Below are 23221 nucleotides of genomic sequence, written 5' to 3'. Positions count from 1 at the left end.
ATATTCCAGGTGATGTGAGTGTTTATTTATTGACTGTTGTATCATTTAATTAAAGATTACTAGGTGGGCTTTACCAGTACACCAAGTGTTCATACCTGAGATCCTATATTTAATTTTGTAAATCAGTTATCTTAAAAATTCACAAATGATCATATATGTGTGTGGACTTGCGTTATTCAAGTTTTAATGGATTACTTATGTTCTGATACCATGGACATAGTTTTGTAGACTCAAATATAGTTGCTCTGTGGTTTTAAGAAAATTATTAGCACTGAAAAGTTCATTTTGATTACTTAACCAAAACTTCAAGAGAGAATATCGACTAGAGTATTTGGAAAATTGTTGATAAGGTTTGTTCTTATCACTCTGCCCAAGTCTGTGGATGCCCATGGACAAATATTTGAATTTCTCTTGCCACATTATGCGGTAACAAAAAATTGGGCTATAAAATGTTCCCCTTAGACCCTTGTATTTTACAGCCACTGAGGTATTTCTTTTATGTTGTGGTATTTTCTATGTCTTCTCACGATATGAGAGTCTTAAAGGTCCCGCTCAAAATTCATTTCACCTCTAACAGAGCGCAGTGAGAATTGTTGCTGGCATTGAACAAAGACGCTCCCGTGCAAATCTGTATTTAAGGAATTAAGTCTGCTTACTTTACTTTGCTTTTACATTGATCAAACTTTAATTTTCTTTCAGCAGAGCCTCACCTTTTTTCAGTATCGTCTCGCTATTAAAACCCATCTTAGGTCAAATAATTAATTCTGTGTTACCACAGTATTTTTAACTCACACGTCAACATTACAATACAACGTCATTATTTAATGAACTCTCTGGTAACTTGAGATATGGAAATGACCTTATCCTAGTTTTAAGAAAGCTCTTAGATCCTTTCTTAATTAGGATAATATCACAGCACATGCAATGTTTTATACGTGTTTTTAATATTGTATTGAAACTTGCGCATGTATTTACAGTGTTTTATGACAATAGAGCATATAATATTTGAAAACTTGTTTCAAAATAATTCTATCCTCGTTTATAAGCTTGGTAAACTGGTGTATTAATTGAAGTTTCTTAATATTTCATACAGTTTTGTTTTAAAAGTAAGATATGTTAAATAATATTATACTGAGCACGATTTTCTAGCAAAAGTCTTATAGCTCTAAGGAGAAAACTAGCTCACTGTTACGCAGTAACATATTGTGAACGGATTCTATAGAGTTAAAAAATGTGAAATTAGTTATAATTTTTAGTATTCATTATAGACACATTACGAATTATACTAACCAACGCTTGATATCTCTAGAATAGCCCATTTAGATTAAATATAAAAAATAATTCATTATAGTTGAAGGGCATACATGGAAAACACATTTTATATTTACCGCCGATAAATAAAAACATATGTTGGTTCTGTTGATAGTTGGCATTTTATGTTTTATTTAACTTACTTTAATGAGAATATTTCTTATTTATGACCATAACTATGATCCGCCCTTCATTATTTGAATATCGATTATTGATAACCTATTGTTGGAGTGTTTGTATTCGCATGACACTTTCAGTAAACTAATGTGAATTTAAGTAACTCAGCATTTAAATATTAATTGTGAAATTGATTATGCAGAAAGATATTAACATCAATACGTTATGTTCATTAGGACTGAAAGTACTAACGTTCAGTGTAATATTAATGTTTAGGATTTGAGTTCTTTATTGTTACATTAATAAAGGCTGTTATTTTTAGTACCAATAGCTTTGTTATATATCAGATGTTAAATTTACAGAAAACTAGTTATCAAATTCAACAAACAATAATTACTAAAACAATGTAGAGTTACAAATTGCATTTGGACTTCATTACAGGCTAAAGATTATTTTACCTAATTAACTACATTACTCGAGTGCTTCTAATGCAAGAATGGTTTTCTGTATCGTCTTTAAATTCAAGAGAAGGCCATTTTACAACACCTTCCTTTACAGTTACAACGAACATCTTCTACATATCTTCAGTTTCACCTTAAGGAAACAGGGGTAGTTAACCTTTATGGTATCTCTCCACTGAAAATCCTTTTTGCGTGTCAGCATTCTAATAACCACGCAACAGGTCTGCTCCCTGCACGCAGTTTCCATTAGCAGCAGATCAATAGCATTACGAAAGGCAATCTTGCCTTCCTTAATTAAAGGCAAACAGTGCAACAATATTCTGTATTTACCGAATTCGGTCTATTTATCAGAGCTAAATTACGAATAGCACTGAAGATTGCAAAGCTGTAGCAAATAGTCTTTTGTCATAAAGGTGAGTTTTTGAAAACGAGTTGCGTAGTCAGTAAATTAAAGGCCACTGTAAAATTTCACACCAACACGTTTAACAGTCTGTCATTTAAAGTGCTTCGTTTTGAGTCTAATTTCGACATTTCCCCACGTGATACATTTGGGGAATATGAGATCATGCTATGTGGAGTATTGTGCACCTCTCAGTATTAAACTTGAGGGGTGACTGTACTGGAGGCTATCTTAAAAGCTTTTACTCCTGTAGTTTAACCATAGAATAATGTGAAACGTTTCATTTTAAAGACGTAATTAATACGCTTTGAAACGCATTTGACTTCTAAATGCCTAAAGACAATAGTTATCTCTTACACATTTAGAAACTACAAATGAAACTACAAAAACTAAAGAGTATACGTTATTAAAAATGAACGCTTATCAATTGTGTATAAAGAGATGCGTCACACAATTCTACGACCACAATAAGGGCATGAAACTGTTATAGGTTAACATTGTTCTTATGAGGTGAAACTTAATTTCATTACAACCGACTCTTAGGCCCTTACTTTACCCACCGCACGCTGATGCTTACAAGATTCTACTCGAGCCTTGCAATGGTGACGATGAAGGTGCTAACTTCATAGGATGGTCTTCAGAATACACGTATGCTGGAAAACCTACTATAAAACACTGGAAGAGCTTTCTTAAATAGCGAACTGTGCTTGTATTCCAGTATCGTGGTAACTAGTAAGTAGGAAAGAACACAACGACCAGCGACTTCTATCACGTATCACTTTTAACTTAACCATTCTGGTTCGTATTGCGTCACTACCAACCGGCCTGGACGTAATCTCGTTCATTGCCGAGTTTACTTCGTCCCTGAAAGTTAAATAAAAAAAATCATTAGCGATGTGCACATATTTATCTCAAATGAGTAGTGAATTATTTTAACCAATATTCGGCTTTCTGAGTACAGTATTAGTTTATCAACTTTCGGTAAGATGGGACGTATTCTTAGTTATCTTCAATTTCACTTAGCCGAATAAATTTCAAAATACAACTGCTTTCAGCAGTTTCATGATATGACGAATACAAATTCGTTGCTTTTCATTAATCACAATTCAGTTTATTTCCGACAGTTTTATTCTATCTAGTCGCCTTCCTTTTTCATTTGCATTATTTGTGCACCGGCTTGTTCTTATGCTTGTCAATTATACTATATTTTCTGTTCTACAACGATCTTTCTTTCTCGTTGTATTCTTTTCAAATTTTCATATTTCTCCGACTGGATTGATTTTCTCTATTAAGTCTCATTAAAGAGTGTGAATGGACATCTGAACGTATTTAATGTTTACCCTTCTGTTATCTTTAACATAGTTAAATTTTTGAGAGATCACTCATGTATATTGCGTTAATATATTTTCTAGGCTTGAAGTTTAAGTTAGTAACTCCAAAATGCTCATATAAAACACAACTAAATTAATATTTTTTATTTAAGGAGAGTCGATCCTCTTGTATGCCTTATTCTGCCCGTCCTCATGGGCCACTAGCCTGTGCGAGGACACAAACACAATATGGGGAAGAGTCGTATAGCACAAGGTCGATGGTACTGATAAAAATTGTTTCGGTCACAGGCAGGATTCGAACTGCGCATCTTAGACCGCTCGGCCATTTGCACTTCCAAACAGGAGACTATAGGTTTATTTCTATAGTGCTTTCGACAAACAATGATTGGGATGGAGAGTTGAGTTAAATACGGGTCTTATGAAGGAGCTTTAAACCGTGGCGAGAAGTAGGCTGACTCCTTTTAATAGTTGGCGAGTAAATAAAAGTTTAATCGGCGTCAACCAACCACACAGAGACCGACTATCGACTGATATTGCGACGTTCATTCTATTTATAGCTTTCAAGGCCATATGTAACTTGAAGATGTATTCACAAGGGACCACAACACACACTTGATTAAAGTGCAGAGAATACCTTCTCTCACATATATGGACCGTAACACCGACCCTATACTACGCTGGATGAGCATTACAGTAGGCTCTCAGGAAATTGTACCATGTTATGATTTGGAGGAGTGCATAGATAAACCTATGGGTCATAGTGTCAAAAACATTTAATTGTGCAAAAGAGGACTGATTTTGTAGCCTGTTCAATGAAAGTATGTTTAGATAATCAAGATTGGGAATTTGAGCTTCCACTAGCAATGCTCGTTTGTAAACGTATATGCTCTTCACCGTCATCTCGAAAACTGATTCCGTCCTCTCAGTTTTATCGGCTGTTATCTTCCAATTAAAAAGTAAACGTCATAAATTCCTGCCTTTAATTAGTAAAGTTTAGTTTCTGTTATTAGTAAATTACTCATAAAATCATTTAACTGACCTGCTGATATCTTAATAACTCACGAATACCTTCTCTTACGATAACGTGCTGTGCAGTAGAGTAAGTTGCAAAGTGTTTATTTTCTTTTACACTTCATGAAGTGTAAAGCATTATTTTATTTTGTAGTACTCTTTGCAATTTCAGTGGAATAACGTATGGTTTTTAAAACATGAACTGATATAAATAAATCGTACATATTATTACAAAAACGGTGCCTTTATGGTGGTACAAACTGTGTATGCTGCTATTATTTTAATAACCGCTACCAAGGTCCTTGTTTTAGGCCTATACCAAATAACAAGCAACTGTTAATGTACTTTAACTACTAAGTGCAAGGTATGGGCGGACACACAGCAGCAAAAACACATTACTGTGACAAGATGTTGGAGATGTATACAGATTTTAATGTACATGACATTTAACACTTTTCTATTTTAGTATGTTTTGGGATTTGAAATTTGAATTATAAGTATTTGTTTACACTCCAATCCAGATCAATGAATTTTATACTTTTTAATTTCGATTGATTTTATTCATAAAATGCAATGCAATTTATTGTATTTCTTAGCTAATTAATAAATATTAAAATTTTAGCATTTTTTTTTATTAATTACTATAACAAAGAAAGATATGTGGCTTTGGAGTTTAGCACATAAATTAGAATTATTTCTGCTGTCATAGCTTATCTACCTAAATGTTTGGCGGAAGTCATGTGACTTGGAACAAAATACAAATAAACTTAATGCTGGATAATTAATTATATCGTTGTAGTGTGTTGAAGGTCTCCACTGACTATAACCACAATATACCACAAGGTTCAACATTGATGTGTGCACCTTGATTGCAGCATTGCAAATTACTATCATTAAAATATATTATGTAATATTAAAATTAAAGGTAGACATAGTCAAGACAGTATAGTGAAGCATTATATTCATAAAATTTATAAATGTATATTGTGTGTAAAATAAAAATGTTCACCAACAAATTCTAAGATATTTGATTTTACAGTTTACATGCCAATATTATCAAAGTAATATATTGCTTTATTTAAGCTCACTTTAGGTGTAATTTTTAGTACGTTTTCTTTGTCAGGATGTTCAGTGAGGAATAAACAAAAATAAAACTAGTATATTATTTTGAATTCTATTGGACTAAATGGTGTAATTTTTGTGTGTCTTCAATGGAAATCTTGATTAAAGATAGTTTACAAAGGATTTTAAAAATCCTCCATTAGCATTTACGGTTCTTTTTATAAAGAGAACTTCCTCAGATTACTGTGCTCTAATTTCAGCAACTTACAAGTTTGCATTTCAAATTAATCACCAAAGTGGTAGTTACAGAGGCCATACAATTTCTTGAAAGTTATTCATGAACTGAATATGTAAATGAAAAGACACTTCTAGGCAAATCTGTGTCACTTCCAGTATAAAAAGTTTCACTAATTTGTTAAGCATTTGTTCGTTGGTTTTTGTTATTCAACTTATAGATCATTAGACCTTTTTTGAAAAAGTAACTTAATGCCTTAAGAAGTAATTGAAACATGCTTGTCAGGAAACAAAATAATAAATAATAGTATAAAAAAATCATTCTCTTGTGAGAACTATTTGTATAAGCTTTATTCAAAACTAACAGTTTACAATGGATAACATATTAGTTACCGTACCTACAGTATCTATAAATAATGTGACATTAATTCCAAATACCATAATAGTTTACATAATGGATGTTGCAGTGTCAAAAAGTTAATAATGGACGTTTTTAAGAGGATAAATTTAGAAAGAAAGTAGGGAGAAAGTAATTATAAAGTTCAATCACGATAACAAACTTCTAAAGTGAGTTTGACACTTTCCAATAATATGCAACGTTATTTTACTTGGCCTTTCTCATTTGCTTTGTTGAAATCTGATTTTGTTCCTTTATCATGAATTTGTATCTTAATATCTGTATCAAAAAGAAAAACAGCTGTGGAAATATTATAAGATAATATTTTCTTTTTCTGTACCAAAGTATTTTATATTGATTTATATTCCATTTTTAATACAGTTATATTCATGTAGCTTATTATTCATTCTTCATTATTTGAAGCGCTATAATGAACTAAATTTGGATGTGTTGTAAAACTAAGTCTGCAGAGATAATTATGGTTATGTAACTATATATTATATTTAAAATAGTCCATAGCAATGTAGCAACTAACAAGGGGTATGCAAATCAAAAAGGTCAAAGGTTACTCTGAAAATGTTTGAATATCTCTTAGCAGTTGTGGTGAAACATGTTTACTGTGTTTCAGATGATGATCAGGCAGTGGTACACGGGATAGTGACCGCCGACGGATTGTTCGACGGCACAATCTCTACCCGCCTGGAAGATTTTTACATAGAGCCTGTTGGTCGGTACCTGGAACCCTCTGAGGATGTGGGGTACCATAGTATCATCTATCGAGCTTCGGACACTGTAAGACCAACAAGACAAAGTTGTGCGTCGGCGGAGCTGGCTGAAGGTGTCTCTCCTGACCATTCACACTCTGAGGAGATCTCCGATCGGAACACAAAACCTTTCAAGAGCAGAATCCGTCGTTGGTTTCCCTTAGACGAACTAGAATCTTCAAGGACTATATCTAGATTTAACAAGTCAGAATTGATCAATCAGTGGCCAAATAATCGGCATATCATTGTAAATAGTCCGAATACGGTGTACCATTTTGGTGCCAACAGAACCGAACCTACTTCCAACAAAGTACACGAAGAAATCGTGCGTGATTCTTTAGATAGTATTCGCATCATCAAAGTTCCTGGGGACATTTCTATTTTGACAAAAGTGAAGGGGAATGATTCAATAATTCCACACTATCCGAAGACTAACCACTACAATCCTCCAGTGGATAGAAGTCTGTATCCCAAGATCCTCGTAGGCACGGGACCCACAGATGATAATGGGATCTTTGACCCCGATGATCTATTAGCGAGACAGCAACACATCCACAAGAGAGCTACTATTGACCCTAAGAAGACCACTTGTATGTTGTACCTTCAAGCAGACCATCTCTTCTTTCAGAGGTATGGAACTGAAGAGGCTTGCATAGAAGTGATGACACGTCATGTCCAAAGAGTAAACGCCATTTACAGAGTAACAGGTCAGTTTCAAATTAAATGTTGAGTTTATTTTTAAAACATTTGATATATGATGATATCTGAGGTAATTCCATTAAACTGTATACTCACTTGCTAATTTTGTCTATAACCCAGAGATAAAAAATGTGTATCATCACATTTTTTTAAAATAATTTCACATTGATAAGTACAAAACACATACCTTAAATACTTTTTATACAATTTATTAAATAATTATTTTACTCAGCCCTTGTTAGCTTTCTTTAGGATAATCTGAAAATTCACTGAAATGTTTTGTTTATAACAATCAAGTTTTGTGTACTTGAACTAAATAATCGCATTATTCTAATCAGTAATATTTTAAAATCTGTACTTGCTGTTATATATTGTTTTCACTTACATCATTAGAAATGTCCAGTTTTGCTTATACACAACACAGAATTATTAGTATAAGATGCTGTACTCTTGTTAATAAATCAACCAAAGCAAATATTTTTATTAAAGAGTGTTGTGGATCCGTTTCTAAAGTTTTTGGTATTATTTTCTTCACCAATTATGTGTTCTTCAGTATTAGAATCGAAAGTAAATCAATGACATGTTATTCAGTATTATGATCAAACGTTGGTTATTGCATCTCTGGCGAACGTTTTCGGACTTTTTATAAAAAATAAATTTCCCATCAGTATCAATTTTAACACTCCATTACGGACTATTAAATTATGTACTGTTTCTCTCTTTATAAACCTCATGCAATCTAAAGAACATCTCTGTTTAACATTTTTTATAGACAATGGATGGTTTGAAAGGATTAATAGGATTTCGGACATTTGCCATCGTTATATGTTACAAAATGTATACCATTTAGTACACTCAGATCACTGATTAAATATTGTTGATAGTTAAAAATAACAAAAGTTGCGTGAACGTAACGTTAGGTTTAATAGAGAAAGGGTTCTTATATTATCAGTAATCCCTTAACCAAATAATGAAAAATTTAGCATTATATATGGGATACAAGATTTCTGTTTTCACCATTGTTTTTAAAACCCTTCAGGAACCATGGGTTAGTTGTAAATTTCATAAAAAACTGTAAAATATTATGAACATTGTAGAACTCATTATCATTGTATTATTTGGACCATTAATTGAAAATCCAAATTTTATTTTTGACTTGGAAGTTGTAGAATAATATAATAGTTCAACTATTAAAATTCATTTCCAATTGAGATTCCTCAGTTACTTTCAATTAATTTAACCCTTATTTTCAAGAAAGTTTAGAATGGTATGAAATTGGTTTTTATATAATTTCTATTTTACAACAGGAGAGATGGGTTCATAAGTTTTAGTACACGTACGTTTACTTGGATCTAGATCATTGTCTCAGTTTCATTTGTGCATTTCCATCGGTTCAGATATTATAGTTTTACTGAATGTACATAAATTCAACTTAAATTTAATTAGGTTGTTCATGCAAAAACTAAAGTTACTGTACTTATGTGAGGTACCAATGTTAATCACTTCGTATCCAGTACAATAGTTAGAACCGAGATCTAATTTTATAAAAACTATTAGTATTTGAGTTTCCATGCTGTGTGTGAATCATATGATTTATACATCCCCGTGTCAAAAACTGACATATTTACAGTGTGCATTTCTCACCCAGTGTCAGTCATAAATCTTTCTCATCACAATCCAGTTGGATTATACTAATTTATCCTGATGAATTGGTTTTACATTCATTATCAAAGATCCAAACATGGTATTCCATACTTCCATACTGCCAGGCATTATTTAAGCCAATTTGTCTAATTTACTACAAGGAATAAATAAATGATGAAATATAATCAATATTTCTTATTTGTTAGATATGTTTGATACATTTTTAATTTTAAGAGAGTTTTATATTTTTAATCTTCTTTCCATACCACCACTCCCTCATGTAGCTCTACTACTGTAGCTTCAACAAGAGAGTTGTTGGCCACCATCACCTAGATCCATATATTCTCTCAACATCACTGTGATCAGAAATGATCAAGGTGTTAAATTCTGATCTAGTCATCTCATACAGTCACTCTGCAGTTAGACTGGAAACTAGCGGCATCTCAAGTTAACTTAATCAGTCACTCTTACCTATATGGCAAGCCCCCATGTAGGTTCTCATCCTATTCTATCTCACAGTAAATCGACTGAAAGCTAGGACTTTCAAAAATTATACCATCAGTCAGTCTTATCTGTATCGCTGGCCATAGCAGTTTCTTTCCTGTGTTTCTCTAGTAAACAGACAGAATACAAAAAAAGATTTTGACTGGCCAGCTGTATTGGAACTGCTACCTCAAGGGAAAAAGCAAACACTAAATTAGTCTGAGCTGACGAAGAAACTGCAACAGCCAGAAGTTCTGGTCACTTGACCTGAGAAGACAATTCAAACTAAACAACTCGTAGCTGGTAGAGGAATGGCCATGCAATAGCAAATAGGGCAGCAGTGAACTGTGATTGAACAGCAATTATAAGAATTTGTCTGGATATGTAAAATTCCATAATACTTTCATCAGTGTATATTGAGATTTACAAATAGTTAATATAAAAAAATGGTAATGGAACAGAGAGTTCTGAGGCTGAAGAACAAAACACTTTTAGCAGCACCCACAAAAGAAACAAAATTAAAGTAATCATTTTTATTGCTCTAGAGATTTCTTGATATATCCATCAGTGCATGAGTGGATTTTTTTGTGAAAGCCATTTCAAAATAATTCACAATGTTAAATTGGTAACCAGGAATTCCCCAGTTGTTTACACATCAGAGACTAAAGTTTTATAGTAATTGAAGTACCAATTGTGATTTTACATCTAAATACCCAGTAATAACTGAACTGATAAACTAATCAGTGTCATAGATACACTATTTTAATTTACTATAAATAATAAATTGTATCCTTCTGTCCAATTTTGCTTGTAGGATAGAAAGAAAAAAAATCTAAATCCATTCCCTTGAATCAGTTAAGCTACATGGTTGTTGTATTTATGGCATTTTTTATTTAAGAAGGCTATATCCAGAGATTGACTTTAATTGGTAGCTCCACTTTATTGTATTAAAACATTGTAAATTATGTTCAGAAATGCTGAAAAACATGTGATGTTTTGAGTTTGGGTACACAGCTGTGCTTTGTTACAAGGCAATATTCTATTTAAATTAATACACTTTGGTATTTTTAAACATGTGAAAACGTAGTAGGAAATATGTTTTTGGTTTTAGGAGAAAAAGATTATTTAGATTTTGATCTTATATTCCATACTTTTATTCTTATATCCCCCTTAAATAATAATGTGTTCTTTTTAATTAATATTTTGGGTAAGGTACCATATATTCTGACAGCTCTAAAATTTGAACATGTGTATCTTAAGTTTTATATTCCATACCTGAATGCCATAAAACATTTCAATTGTTATTCATATTTGAAGCGCTTTATGTATGCCTTTTAAAATACTGCATAAATCAACACAAATTTGGACGTCTGCAAAAAATGAACGTTTGCTCGAGAGGAGGAACGTAAATTCGATTTGTGTGCTTTAAAGTAAGAACCTAGGCTGACAGCACAATTTGCTGGGATGGACTGGGTTTACGACCCGAACGGGTTGTAAAAGTAAATTGTTACATAAAACGGCTGCGGAAGCTCGTCATTTCGCAAGATTCACCTTCCATTGTCAAAGTTGATCCCAGATTATGACTTATTGGAATCAAAGGCTCCAGCTCAAAGTGACCCAAGCTAAATGAATGACTTCTGATTTTAATCTAAATTAATGTACTTATCAAAGACATTATTATTATTAACAAATTTGAAGTGTAAGTTTTGTATGGTAGATAATAAACATTTTAAATCCAATAGTTTTATTTATTTCTTCTAAACTGGTTCCAATATATCATTGCTTTGGTAGGTAATTTAATTTTTTTATTGCAGGCAAAACTTTTAACAAGAGAGAAACTAACTTGGAATAAAATTTGTGAAATTTTGGGGCATTTCCACTTTGTACATATAATTTCTCAGTATTACTTTACTAAAATATTTTATATATAAAACCAAAAATGTCTTTTTATAGTAATCGATTTGAGCTTAAAATGATGTTTCATATAATCAGGTACTCATTGTACTCATTCTTAAGAAGCTAGCTCAAATTTGGATTCAGTTATTCAAGTTCAATTAAAAATACAATCTCACCACATACTGTGTACTCGTTGCAGTGTATACTTTTAAATGGCTTCATATGTTTGGCTTCATAGATATCTTTCTAAACAAACAGTTAAACTGTATACCTTATGTATTTTTTGGATAACATATTTTAACAATTGCCTGGATGTAATGCATACAGATTTAAGAATGGGATTGATATACTTTACGACAAAGTTAATTCTGCTATCTTTTATGCCCATATCTAAAAGTAAAATAAAAAATATTATTGACAAGTTGGTTGCTTGTCATATAACCGATTTATTTTTCTGCAAATAACGGTACAGTGAAAATCCAAAAGCATTGTGATATTTATGTAGTTTTTGTGGAATTCACTTACAAGAAAAGCAACATAATCTACAATCCCAATTTCTTGTTAAAAGTTTTAATGCTATAAGTGAAATCAAGTGATATAAACAATTTTAAATTGATTGTTTAGTTTGTATTTGTTTTTATAAATTAGAGAATAAAAATTTATTATTAATCTTAGTTACAATAAGTATCTGAAATGACTTTAATCGATTTTCATATATTAAAGTAATTTGAGTATGAATTTTTAATAAACACTACGGTGAATTTGCTTAAAATTAATAACCAAAACAAATTAAAAACCTTTATGTATACGATCAAAGCTAGAGCCTGGCATAATCCACTAACATATAATATCTGATCTATTACATTTAAATAAACAGTTTTTAATATTAAAATATTACAAATAAAAAAGCTATTATTGAAAACAATGTTCAAGAGCATACAAAATATGGGTATGTATTCATTTGTATAGAAGAAAATAAACAGTGTTAATATTATAGGATGAAAATTCATACAATTTTATATATTATTACTCTCAATACATGTTGCTACAGAGTGTCTGACTATAGGTTTATGTGTATTGCTCTACTTGCCACTATTGCTGAAATTAATCCTGTACATTTGAAACATACAATGCTGTTGTTAGGTAAACATGGAAAAACTCTAAATTTGTTGTATAGTACAAGAGATCTCTAGTCTCTGTGGAAATTGTCTTGCTACACAAAATCTCTATAAGATCTTTTTGGGTTGAAAAATATGAATAATGGTTGTTGAACATTTTTGTCTATCATCTTTGTGTTCTTTTTACCATATTAATGCTTGCCTAACTAGTCATGCTTGTGAACGTTTTACAGACTTCAATCAAGATGGGAAACCAGACAACATAAGTTTCATGATCAAGAGAATCAAAGTTCACTCAACGGAGGCTCTGCAGGATTCAAAGTATCGTTTCCCAGGCAACTACGGAGTTGAAAAGTTTCTAGAGCTTTTCTCAGGTAGGTAGATAATCTCATTCATAACAATGAACGTAAGACATATCGTCTTCACTTCAATCAAAGTATGAGTAAACTTACTACTCAAAACTTTAAATAACAATATACAAAACAATATTGTTTTCTGAGACAATCCTTTTATGGAAATATTCACTTGTTACAATGCTAAAGGTTTGATTTCAATTTAAATATTGTGTTAAAAATCAAAAGGCAAAACTAAATACTAGTTTAAGAATTGAATTAGCACCATACTTCTTAAAAAACAGATTTTTTATTTCATGTTAAACGGTTCCATTACAAGAATGCAATTTGATTCCTCAGCAGATTCTTAGCTTGATTTTGGTTTAAAGCGGTTAGCTAGATTCCTTCTTTGAGTTGGCTATTATTTTGGTTTAAAGGAACTGGAAACTGCTAACAGATGATTCTATGAGTATCAGGGTATGAGTGTGCAAACCAATATTTTCCTATCACAATTTTTTTGTTCTTTGGAGTTTTACAAAATCAATCAACCTTCCCAGACACCAGCAAATATATTAAGTAAATGTTATTTTTTGTATTAGTTAATGCTATTACAAAGGTGTAAATTGTAACAAACTATCAGACTTTGGATTGAAAACTACTGATAAGATGATCTTCATTCTACTTAATTATGTACAATGGCTTAGTTCATAGGATTTCACGTAACAATTTGAAATCATAAAGTCTTTTACTACCTGTCAGAACAAACCCTATTTAAATATTTGATAGTCACTTTCAGTGAATTGCTGCCCCTATTTTGATAAAAAACTAATATTTTCATTTTCTATTCTTCACTTCTGTGTTATATGCTTTGGACTTAAAGACAAATCTAACTCAAATTTTAGTTTACCTGATTTTGTTACGAAGTTTGTACTGAACAAACTTGAGAAAAACATGTTTCCATCAGGATGAAGAATACAAATTCTATTCTTTGTAAACATTGACCACAATACAACAAACAGAGGGTCGAAGTTTTACTTTTCCCAGACCCTAGCAAAAGTTTGCATTAGTGTAATGCGAACCATCTCTCGAGGCCGGGAGAACAACGCACCTCTTAAAACTCTGTGTAAACTTCTCTTGCATTCAGCACAGTTCTACTGTATCTTGCAAAACAATGAGCAAAGTTTTAACAACAGGCTCCATCTGAACATCACAGAAGAGGGTAAACTTATGTTATCACAACTTATGGTGTTTTTAGGAAGTTTAAATAAAAGTGTTCAATTTTTACTTCTGAAATAAAATATCCATTTTTGGTAGCAAAGGTATAGTATTTGAAGTGCTATATTTTATAGATTTAGAACCTTATGTAAGTCTGTGACAAGTTTTAGAACCTATGGGGTTTTAAAACATGGACAAAAAGAAGCCCCTATTGATAAAATAATAAAATAAAGATATATAAACATAACATTTTATTGTAAAATGTTTCTCAGCCACTTGTGTTTTGCAGAACATGTATGCTACAGAGTTTTATTTCTATTAACTCAACAATTAATAATTAGGCCCACCTAAGTTTTTGCATCCTCAATAAAATTCATGGGAGTATTCTGTAACTTTCTTGTTATTTGAAAAACTTAACAATAAAATAACTTGGAAAAACTTCTGTTTAAAAAATCAATCAAATGATCTACACAGCATCACAATTTTCAGGAAAGGGTCACAGATTTTTTTCTCCCTGCTGTACGTTCTATACCTTTATTATTAAATAAATTTGAACCTCAGTTACAATTCATAACTTAAATTAAAAACTTCATGAAACATGTCTACAACATGTATGCTACACGAAACGGATATGCCCTAAATTTTAATCCTAAAATTTTCTCTGTGTATGTAGAGGGATTGCTTATAAAAACCCCTTTTGCTTATTCGAAGTTTCTTGGTTATTTCAGAAGAAAACTATGATGCTTTCTGTCTGGCCTACATGTTCACATATCGGGACTTTGAGATGGGAACTTTGGGCCTTGCGTGGACAGGAGATCTCAAGAATGCAGGTGGAGTCTGTGAGAAAAATGGGGTGAGTAGTCACAAGCCATTTACAGTTCATTTTAAAATGCATAAAGAATTTTATTATTTTAATATTTGATAGTTAATTTACATAAAATATAATGTCAGCTATTAATCTTTAAATTCTATTCAATTTACTTTAAAGAGTTCAAAATTGATACTTCAAGCTCTCCTGGCAATAAGTTGATCTGGAGTGAATTGATATAGCTTTCTAATAGGAAATCTATAAACTGTGGCGGAGATATAAGTTAAATTATATGGAATTAGTTTTCCTTTAGTTAATATACCCTTTTTAATTAGGTTTCAAACATGTATTATGTATGTGTTATAAAAATTACAAAATTGAGCTTATACTTACATGCAAAGTAAACAGTGTTTACTCCCTCATTAATTAAGAATCATATTTGTTCATACTTCGGCTATGTATCAAATGTCTGTGACGAGAAAAATATAGCAATTGTTTCACATTCTAGGTGCAATGTTTATTAACACTTTTGGGGACTTACTGATAAATTTATAACTTTCAGGCAGTTTCGCAATATCAATTCTATTTGAAACAGTGCTTAATTTTCCGCTATTTGCTATTAATTTTAATGAAGACAGATTATTCTGAATATTATATTTCCATTCATCTTACTCGTTTTGTTCTTAGCCACATCATCCTAAAATATTGCAACAACTGCTCATGTAACTTGTTTCAGGAACAAAATTTAAAAAATTGATTGAATGTTTTAACATTGATTTGACCAATATAAGGTAGAATATTTAAAGAACCGTCACCGTCTAACCCAGTTATTAACTAAATGACTAAGGAGTGGCTTTTCAGTTTGAAAGGCTGTTTAAATTTTCATCCAATTATAAAACATAATACAATATTAGTACTTAACAACATTGACCTTCAAACAAATACTGATAATACTCATTATGACCACACTAATCCCCCATAAATATGAATGGTGAACAACTACAATAATTCTAGATTATAGTGGGCATTTTCATTATTTAAAGTATTATTTTTCTAACCTTACGTGATCACATGCTTGATTTAACAGAAACATAATTGTTACAAACAATTTCAGCTGTCATCTCAAGTACCAAATCTAAAATATTTTTACTATATGATGTAAGCTATACAGTTTTTGCAAGCTAAAAGCTTCCAACTGAATTATCCTATGGCGTTCTACTTCAATACAATGCTGTTGTTTCAATTAAAGTGCACTTTCTCTTATTCTATCATAAAGATAACTCAATACTTTTGTTAGAATCGGTGGATAAATGTTTTGGGAGTAGACCTTCGCATTTTTGTTTGGAAAGTAAGAGATGAAAAGTTTGGCAGTAAAATCAATGAATACCAACCATAAATAAAGAAACGCCAATATGTGAGAGTACAGCCTGAGTGCAAGCGGGTTTATGCTAGCAAAATATGACCACAATCAGCTAACATACTAATCAGATCTGTACAGTGTTCCAGAGCAGATGTTGTGTTGCTGAATACAAACACGTTTTATATTATCATGTCATGTTCAACTTATTGCCACCGTGTTGAACTTAATTAATTTGCAAATTAATTTCAGAATGAATATTGCGTCAATTCATTTTGAATTAAAAAAAGTACTTGAATAAATTTTCTGTAGTTTGAAAATGGCCAGAGCTTTATTGAAAACAAATACTTAGCTCCATATACAGTGATTACAAACTTTTCATCAAAATTTATTAAGAGATTAAAAATAAAATTCTTTTATTTGAAAAATGACTTCTATTCTTTCTTTAATTTATTATTTGTTGTATAATACTTTAAAGAGAATTAATTCGTAAAGGCATCAAATCTAAAGTAAGGGCGTACAGAACCATCAGGTATTATGACAAGTCCCAGCTTTCTTGCTCCCAGGGCCGATCTTAGGTTGAAACGGAGCAACCACCATGGGCCTCGCTCCTTTAATAAAGTAAGGTTACAAAAATAAAAGCCATACAATAATAGAACACAACTGAACAACGGGAATTAACTTATGGTCGATTATTATGGTAAAGTGTTATGTTTCAGTCTCCTTACATGATCAGTTTTGAAAACTATAATGAAGAAATATATCATTCAAGTGAAACAAATTATAGTAAAATATAATAAAAAACTAAAAAAATATTAGAATTATAAAATTAAATTCTGTAAAAATACTCAGGAATTGTTATGATCATGATGATAAACTGATGATTCCTGTGATTTTTGTCATTGTATTGACCAAACTTATAGCCTAAATAGTAAATTCTTATGTGTTTTACAGAAAAAATGTATTGTACGTTTATAATGTTTATAACAATTTTCCTTTTAAAAGTATTGTTATTTCATTATGAATTATCTTGATACAAAAAATATAACAATATTTAACTTGTAAAATTATTTATGTTATGTTTGTACTTTTTTAATTATATCGAAACTTGAGTGGATCATCATGAGCAATTTCCTTGCAGAAATCGTGCAGAATAGCAGCATGCAGATTAATAGATACGTAACCAAGACTTGCCCAGGATCCCATAACTGCCAATGCTGGTCAAATTTAGAAAAGTTTCAGCAGCATATCTGGCAAGAATAAAATCAAGAATTGTAGCAAAATGTAAAAAAGTATGTTTATAAGAAACCAATTTATCTCAAGGAGGTGTATTGGTAACAAGACATCAAAAATATCCAAGACATGAGAATAGGCAGTGAGGACGAAGCCTGGATGTTATACATTTCAACTAAATATACTTAAGGGCAAAGGAAAAGAACAAAGGGTGTGGAGTTAGCCAAAAGTTTCCTCAAATGGACATGTCACTTTTTTAGGTATAAAATATTTTTCATGTTTTAATAAAACTTTAAAACCGATACTCAGTTTGCCAGTCTATGTACTTTAGGTTCACCTGCCTTATCTATAATTCTAGCAAAAAGAAAACCCGATTTGTGTTTTAAATTAAAGGAGTGAACATAGTATTTAAGTTAAAAACCAGCTCAATACTTGATCCCTCAATAGGGTATTTGAAGCTTGTTAAATAGCGTATAATTTTTCAGCACTATCGAGGCAGTATGAAGAGTCTGAATACGGGGATAGTAACACTACTCAACTACGGCAAACACGTTCCTCCGGCTGTCTCTCATGTGACTCTAGCCCATGAGATTGGCCACAACTTTGGATCTCCTGTAAGTATACATAGAACAGACAAATGTCTTACTAAACTGCTAAAATTATCTTCAGACTTATTGAACCTTACAATTTATGTTTAGATGTATAAAACCCCATCAATATGAAGCTCAAACCTACTTTATCCATTATAGACTTCTTTGGTTGATTAGTTAAGAATAATCCAAGGGATGCATAAAGCTTCTTACTCGCTTTCACAAATTATCAACAGTCTATGAGATTTCTTGTTATTATTGAACCGGTTTGATTGAAACCAAATGCCATTTGATGTGTTCAGTTTAGATTTAAAAGACACATTGGTCTTTGCTGTAACCAGTGTTGATTCTATTGGCTGATATAAACCAGCCAGAAGTGAACCCTCCTGGGGGAATTCTTCCACTGATGCCTAGGAACGACACATCAGTAACCGCAATTATTGTCAAAATGTTGGGTCAAAAGGGCTGGTCAATAGGTCTAGTTTACTGCAGAGGATAGCTATTGGAGTGGGTGGCACTCCTCTAAGGTTAAAGATTTGTTAATGCCTAAATATCAGGAGTATGGCTTCTCTTACCCGCTTTAACTGGAAGAGGTTGGAGCAGACCCAGCATCCTCTTCTTCCAAGGTAAAATGACTGAGATATTGCCAGTTATCTCTCCTCATGGGATCTTGAATGGAGGCAGGTCCTATGCCCAACCTTAGCCATCCAGACTATACTGTCACTCAAGAAGCAGGCCATTTTAGGAGTCTATTCATTCTCAGCCATCATTATTTTAACTTTGAGTAATATTGTTTAAAAAAGCTTGAGATTATTTAGCACTGTATAAATACCTATATTTTCAGAAACATTGCATTTTTTAAGTATAAATAAATATGTGGGCTGGAGATCTGTAGCTGCTATCGTAGAGAAAGTTTTTACACCAAATTTAGAAATCAGACCCTTACAGATACTAGTGATACTGGATTGTCACTATTTATACGTACAAATAATCCTTCTACATATGCCATCAGGCTATTTCAACATTGTACTACTACGTCAAATCATATTCTTTTTTAGTTTTGTTTCCAGTGTTGTAAGTTTTAGATATTATTAGTAGGTAGTAAAATATTCTACCGCTAAATGCAGAAATACAGCGGTTGCAGAAATTTCTGCATTTAGCGGTAGAATATTTTACTACCTACTAATAATATCTAAAACTTACAACACTATGGGATCTTGTCTTAATTGTCTTCTTTTACGATTAAGACAAGATCCCATGTTGTGGGTACCACACCACTCTTTTAAATGTAATAGAATACTTAATTACTTTTCAAGTTGTGCAGGCCTACCTGTTATCAATATTTTATAAACCAGCAAGACAGTCAGAACCATCCCATTGTCCTGTATTGATAGAAATTGAGCAATTTTTATAGTGACTGATGTAGTATTAAATCTTTTTAACTGTGTATAAGTCTGATTGCTCTGTTCTCTTTATCAAAAGATGTGAGACCACCAAGGTTTGGATAGAATCCTTAAGAGTGTCTATATAGTTTGATTTACCAGTAATTAAGAATTCAGAATGCTCCAGGATGTTGAGTAAGTAATTAGAGTGATTTGCCGCACTGTCAACAGAATCGAGAGTGCAAAATGACAAAGTAATGTGCAGTATTGTAGTTGATACCATGTATAGTTGACTATGAGATATGATTGGCTTGAATAAATACATTTAAGTATCGTTATCAGCAAAACCCATCCTCAAATGCCCTCGGACAATGTTTTTACATGAAAACGTTTGCACGTTCTTAATGAGATTACAACTGTTCAGGCAGGTTTTTTTGAGTTTTTCGGAGGAAACATGTACCATATGATATGTGATTATGACAATGGCCAATTCTTTAACTGTACATTATAGGCAAAATAGTGTGTTATCTATATAGCAAGACCCTTGCTAGATAGGTTGTTTCAATGTTTTCAAAACCTTATGTAATTTTTTAAAGTTGTGAAAACTCAAAGTTCTGCACTCCATCCTGTATTACTGCATTAGGATTAGAAGTTTGTGGCCTCCAGTAAAAGTTTTTCATGCGCCTTTAACCGGCAAAATATTACTACGTATCACTGAGGGCGGAGATGATTATGCAATTTGTTCACCAGGAAAGAACACTATTGCCTTCAAGTGGGAAATTATCAGAAAACCTTTACTGGTTTACAAAATGTCCCCAAAACATACAACAAAAAATACTCACACGTTGTTACAAGAAGCTTCTAGACCATGCATGTGTCTCACTTATCACACTGGAAACACATTGTTTCCCACATGGATGTCATTGGACATCCGTAGTGGAATGGCAAAATTAGAAAAAATAGTGAATTTAAACTAATATATGTGATTATAAATTTTTAGAACACATACAAACTATGAAAATCATTTCAATAGTCTCTAGACAAAATTACCAACCCTGCTGTTTTCCCCCCTCAAAATTAAAGCACTACTTATTCACTATCAGTAACTGAATAACATTTTATTTGCTTTGTTTATAGCTGGATCATCAGATTTTGTAGTTACCTACTGGATTGGATGCAATACAACACACCAAGGTTTTAAAACTTGATCTGGTATTTTTCTTCATCTTTGTTGATAGTTCAACTGATATAATTGATTATCATAATTCACATAACTTAATCTCATTTTAAATGTAACTTTAAACTACTTCTTCATTTAAATGAAGCTTATTAAAAGGTCTGAATCAATTTGATATGCATCACCAACATAAGAGACTAGTTTACTCCCTCATGTAAGTTATCTCATCTCTTTGTGTACTTGATTCTTTATTGCCTTTATACACGTATCATATTGATGTTCATTATGTGGGTTTTTAGTTGTCAGTGATTTTTTCAAACCATGTGTTCAAAGTCAGTCTTTGAGGCAACGAGGGGCATTAATATATTAAATTTTGTATTATATGGAACACCACTTGATTACTATAAACTATTACTAAGTTTTATTTATTTAAATCTAGTGTAATTTGTTAAAGAAGTTCAAAGGAAAAGTCTGTTGATTTAATCGGATAAGTATAACCTTAATTCATCATTTAGCTCAATGTATTTGACTCTTACAGCATGATCCAGATAGTTGCACTCCTGGTGGAGAAGATGGCAATTACATAATGTTTGCCAGAGCAACATCAGGAGACAAGAAAAATAACAACCAGTTCTCTCCATGCAGTCTGAACAGTATCAACCCTGTGTTGAATGCTAAGGCTCGCTCACCAAAGGGCTGCTTCACAGGTAAGAAGGCATGAAATGTTTCACAGAAACAAGTTTATACAGTAATAACATTGTTAAATGAAGCTCCAAAGCATCATAGCCTCTAACTGTTTCAACAGGCAAACAATTATACGTTTATTTGATTATTCTATCCTTGTAAAAGTCAGATATTGCAATACCAAATTTTGAATTTTCAATGAGAACAGTTTAAAAAATAGAAAATTATACAGATTTAGTATTAAAAGTAATTTCCTCCTTTATACCATGGTTTCATTAAGCTCTTCATTCGGTCCAAACTGTTGAGGATTGCTGAACAATTCTTAACCGAAAAGGGTCTAATAATAATAGTAAAATTTGTTTTTTAACGTAAATTCTTAACCCTTTTAACCCCGACGTCCGTACTATACGGACGTCGTAAAAATGGCGTCAACTCCCGACGTCCGTATAGTGCGGACGTGCACTTTTTATTACTTTACTGGCCACCTTTTTCACCAAATGCTTTGAAATTTCACAGACTTGTGCACAAAGATATTTTGCATCGAAATATATTAGTTTGTAATGGTTTGACTTCGTATTTTGTCAGTCTGTGACTGAGAAATTGCAGTTCGTCTCGACTGACTGCTCACGCTTGTTGCAGACAGCTGTATATCACGTATATCAGCTGTTCTTCACAGTTTTAGGTTAAATCAGTGTAAAGTACGGCAGTTAAAGTTTAGTTTATTATTTGTTTGATTTCAAAATGAGTAAAAGACATCGTTCAAAGTCTGCCGTAAGTGAAAATACACTAATTAGTAACCTAGTTGCAAATGGTGTAGATGTGATTAGTGACGACGATTTGAGTGATGGATATCTTGAAAATTTACATTTTGTAGTGATGTAAATATTGTTTTAAAACTTATTTTAAATTTAGATTATGAACAGTTTTAGTTATTTTGTCAGAAATAACTTTGGTTTTATGTTTATTTTAAGTACAGTGAATTTTAAAGGCCTTGTTACGTTGCCTTGCCCAAAAATGGCAAAAAGAAAAATTTACACGGCTTTACATAAATTGATGTTACTCCACTTGTAAATCAGGTAGGCCTATAATTTTTGTTTCCTTTTATTAAGGATTAAATATATCATAAAGTAAATGGGTATTTTTGTGTCAAACATTTTTTTATCTATATGGTTTCCATGATCAAACTTGAAATTTTTTCATTTTTATTTATTTTTTATATATTCATATGTATGTAAAAGAAATTACTTTCAAAATAATAATTTTATTTGTATATGTCTGTAAGCTAAATGTATAAAGAAGTAAAACAAAAAAAGAATTACCTAAATATCTTAAAAAATAACTGAGTTATGAATTTTTTACAAAACCCTTACATTTTGTCTGAAAATGGCTTGGGATTTCTGGCACATCACTTGATTTAATGGCTGGGGTTAAAAGGGTTAAAGAAAAAAAATTTTTTAAAGAAAAATAGTTAGCCGTTCTATTTTACAGTGGGACGATTGACAACCAGACAGACTC

General features: G+C 31.9%; 1 protein-coding gene across 1 annotated transcript in view; it reads left to right on the top strand.

Annotated features, from left to right (window-relative positions):
• The window catches only part of LOC124369436, a 139757-nt gene that overhangs the window by 81091 nt on the left and 35445 nt on the right, over positions 1-23221 (top strand). The window contains exons 4-8 of the mRNA XM_046827442.1: positions 6953-7795; positions 13162-13302; positions 15204-15328; positions 18359-18487; positions 21561-21729. Of these exons, the coding sequence (XP_046683398.1) occupies positions 6953-7795; positions 13162-13302; positions 15204-15328; positions 18359-18487; positions 21561-21729 (1407 nt within the window). The remainder of the gene's footprint in view (positions 1-6952; positions 7796-13161; positions 13303-15203; positions 15329-18358; positions 18488-21560; positions 21730-23221) is intronic.

Source organism: Homalodisca vitripennis, chromosome X (assembly GCF_021130785.1).
Source record: "Homalodisca vitripennis isolate AUS2020 chromosome X, UT_GWSS_2.1, whole genome shotgun sequence".
In the NCBI taxonomy this organism is placed as follows: Eukaryota; Metazoa; Arthropoda; class Insecta; order Hemiptera; family Cicadellidae; genus Homalodisca; species Homalodisca vitripennis.
This window is presented reverse-complemented; position numbering and strand designations above follow the sequence as displayed.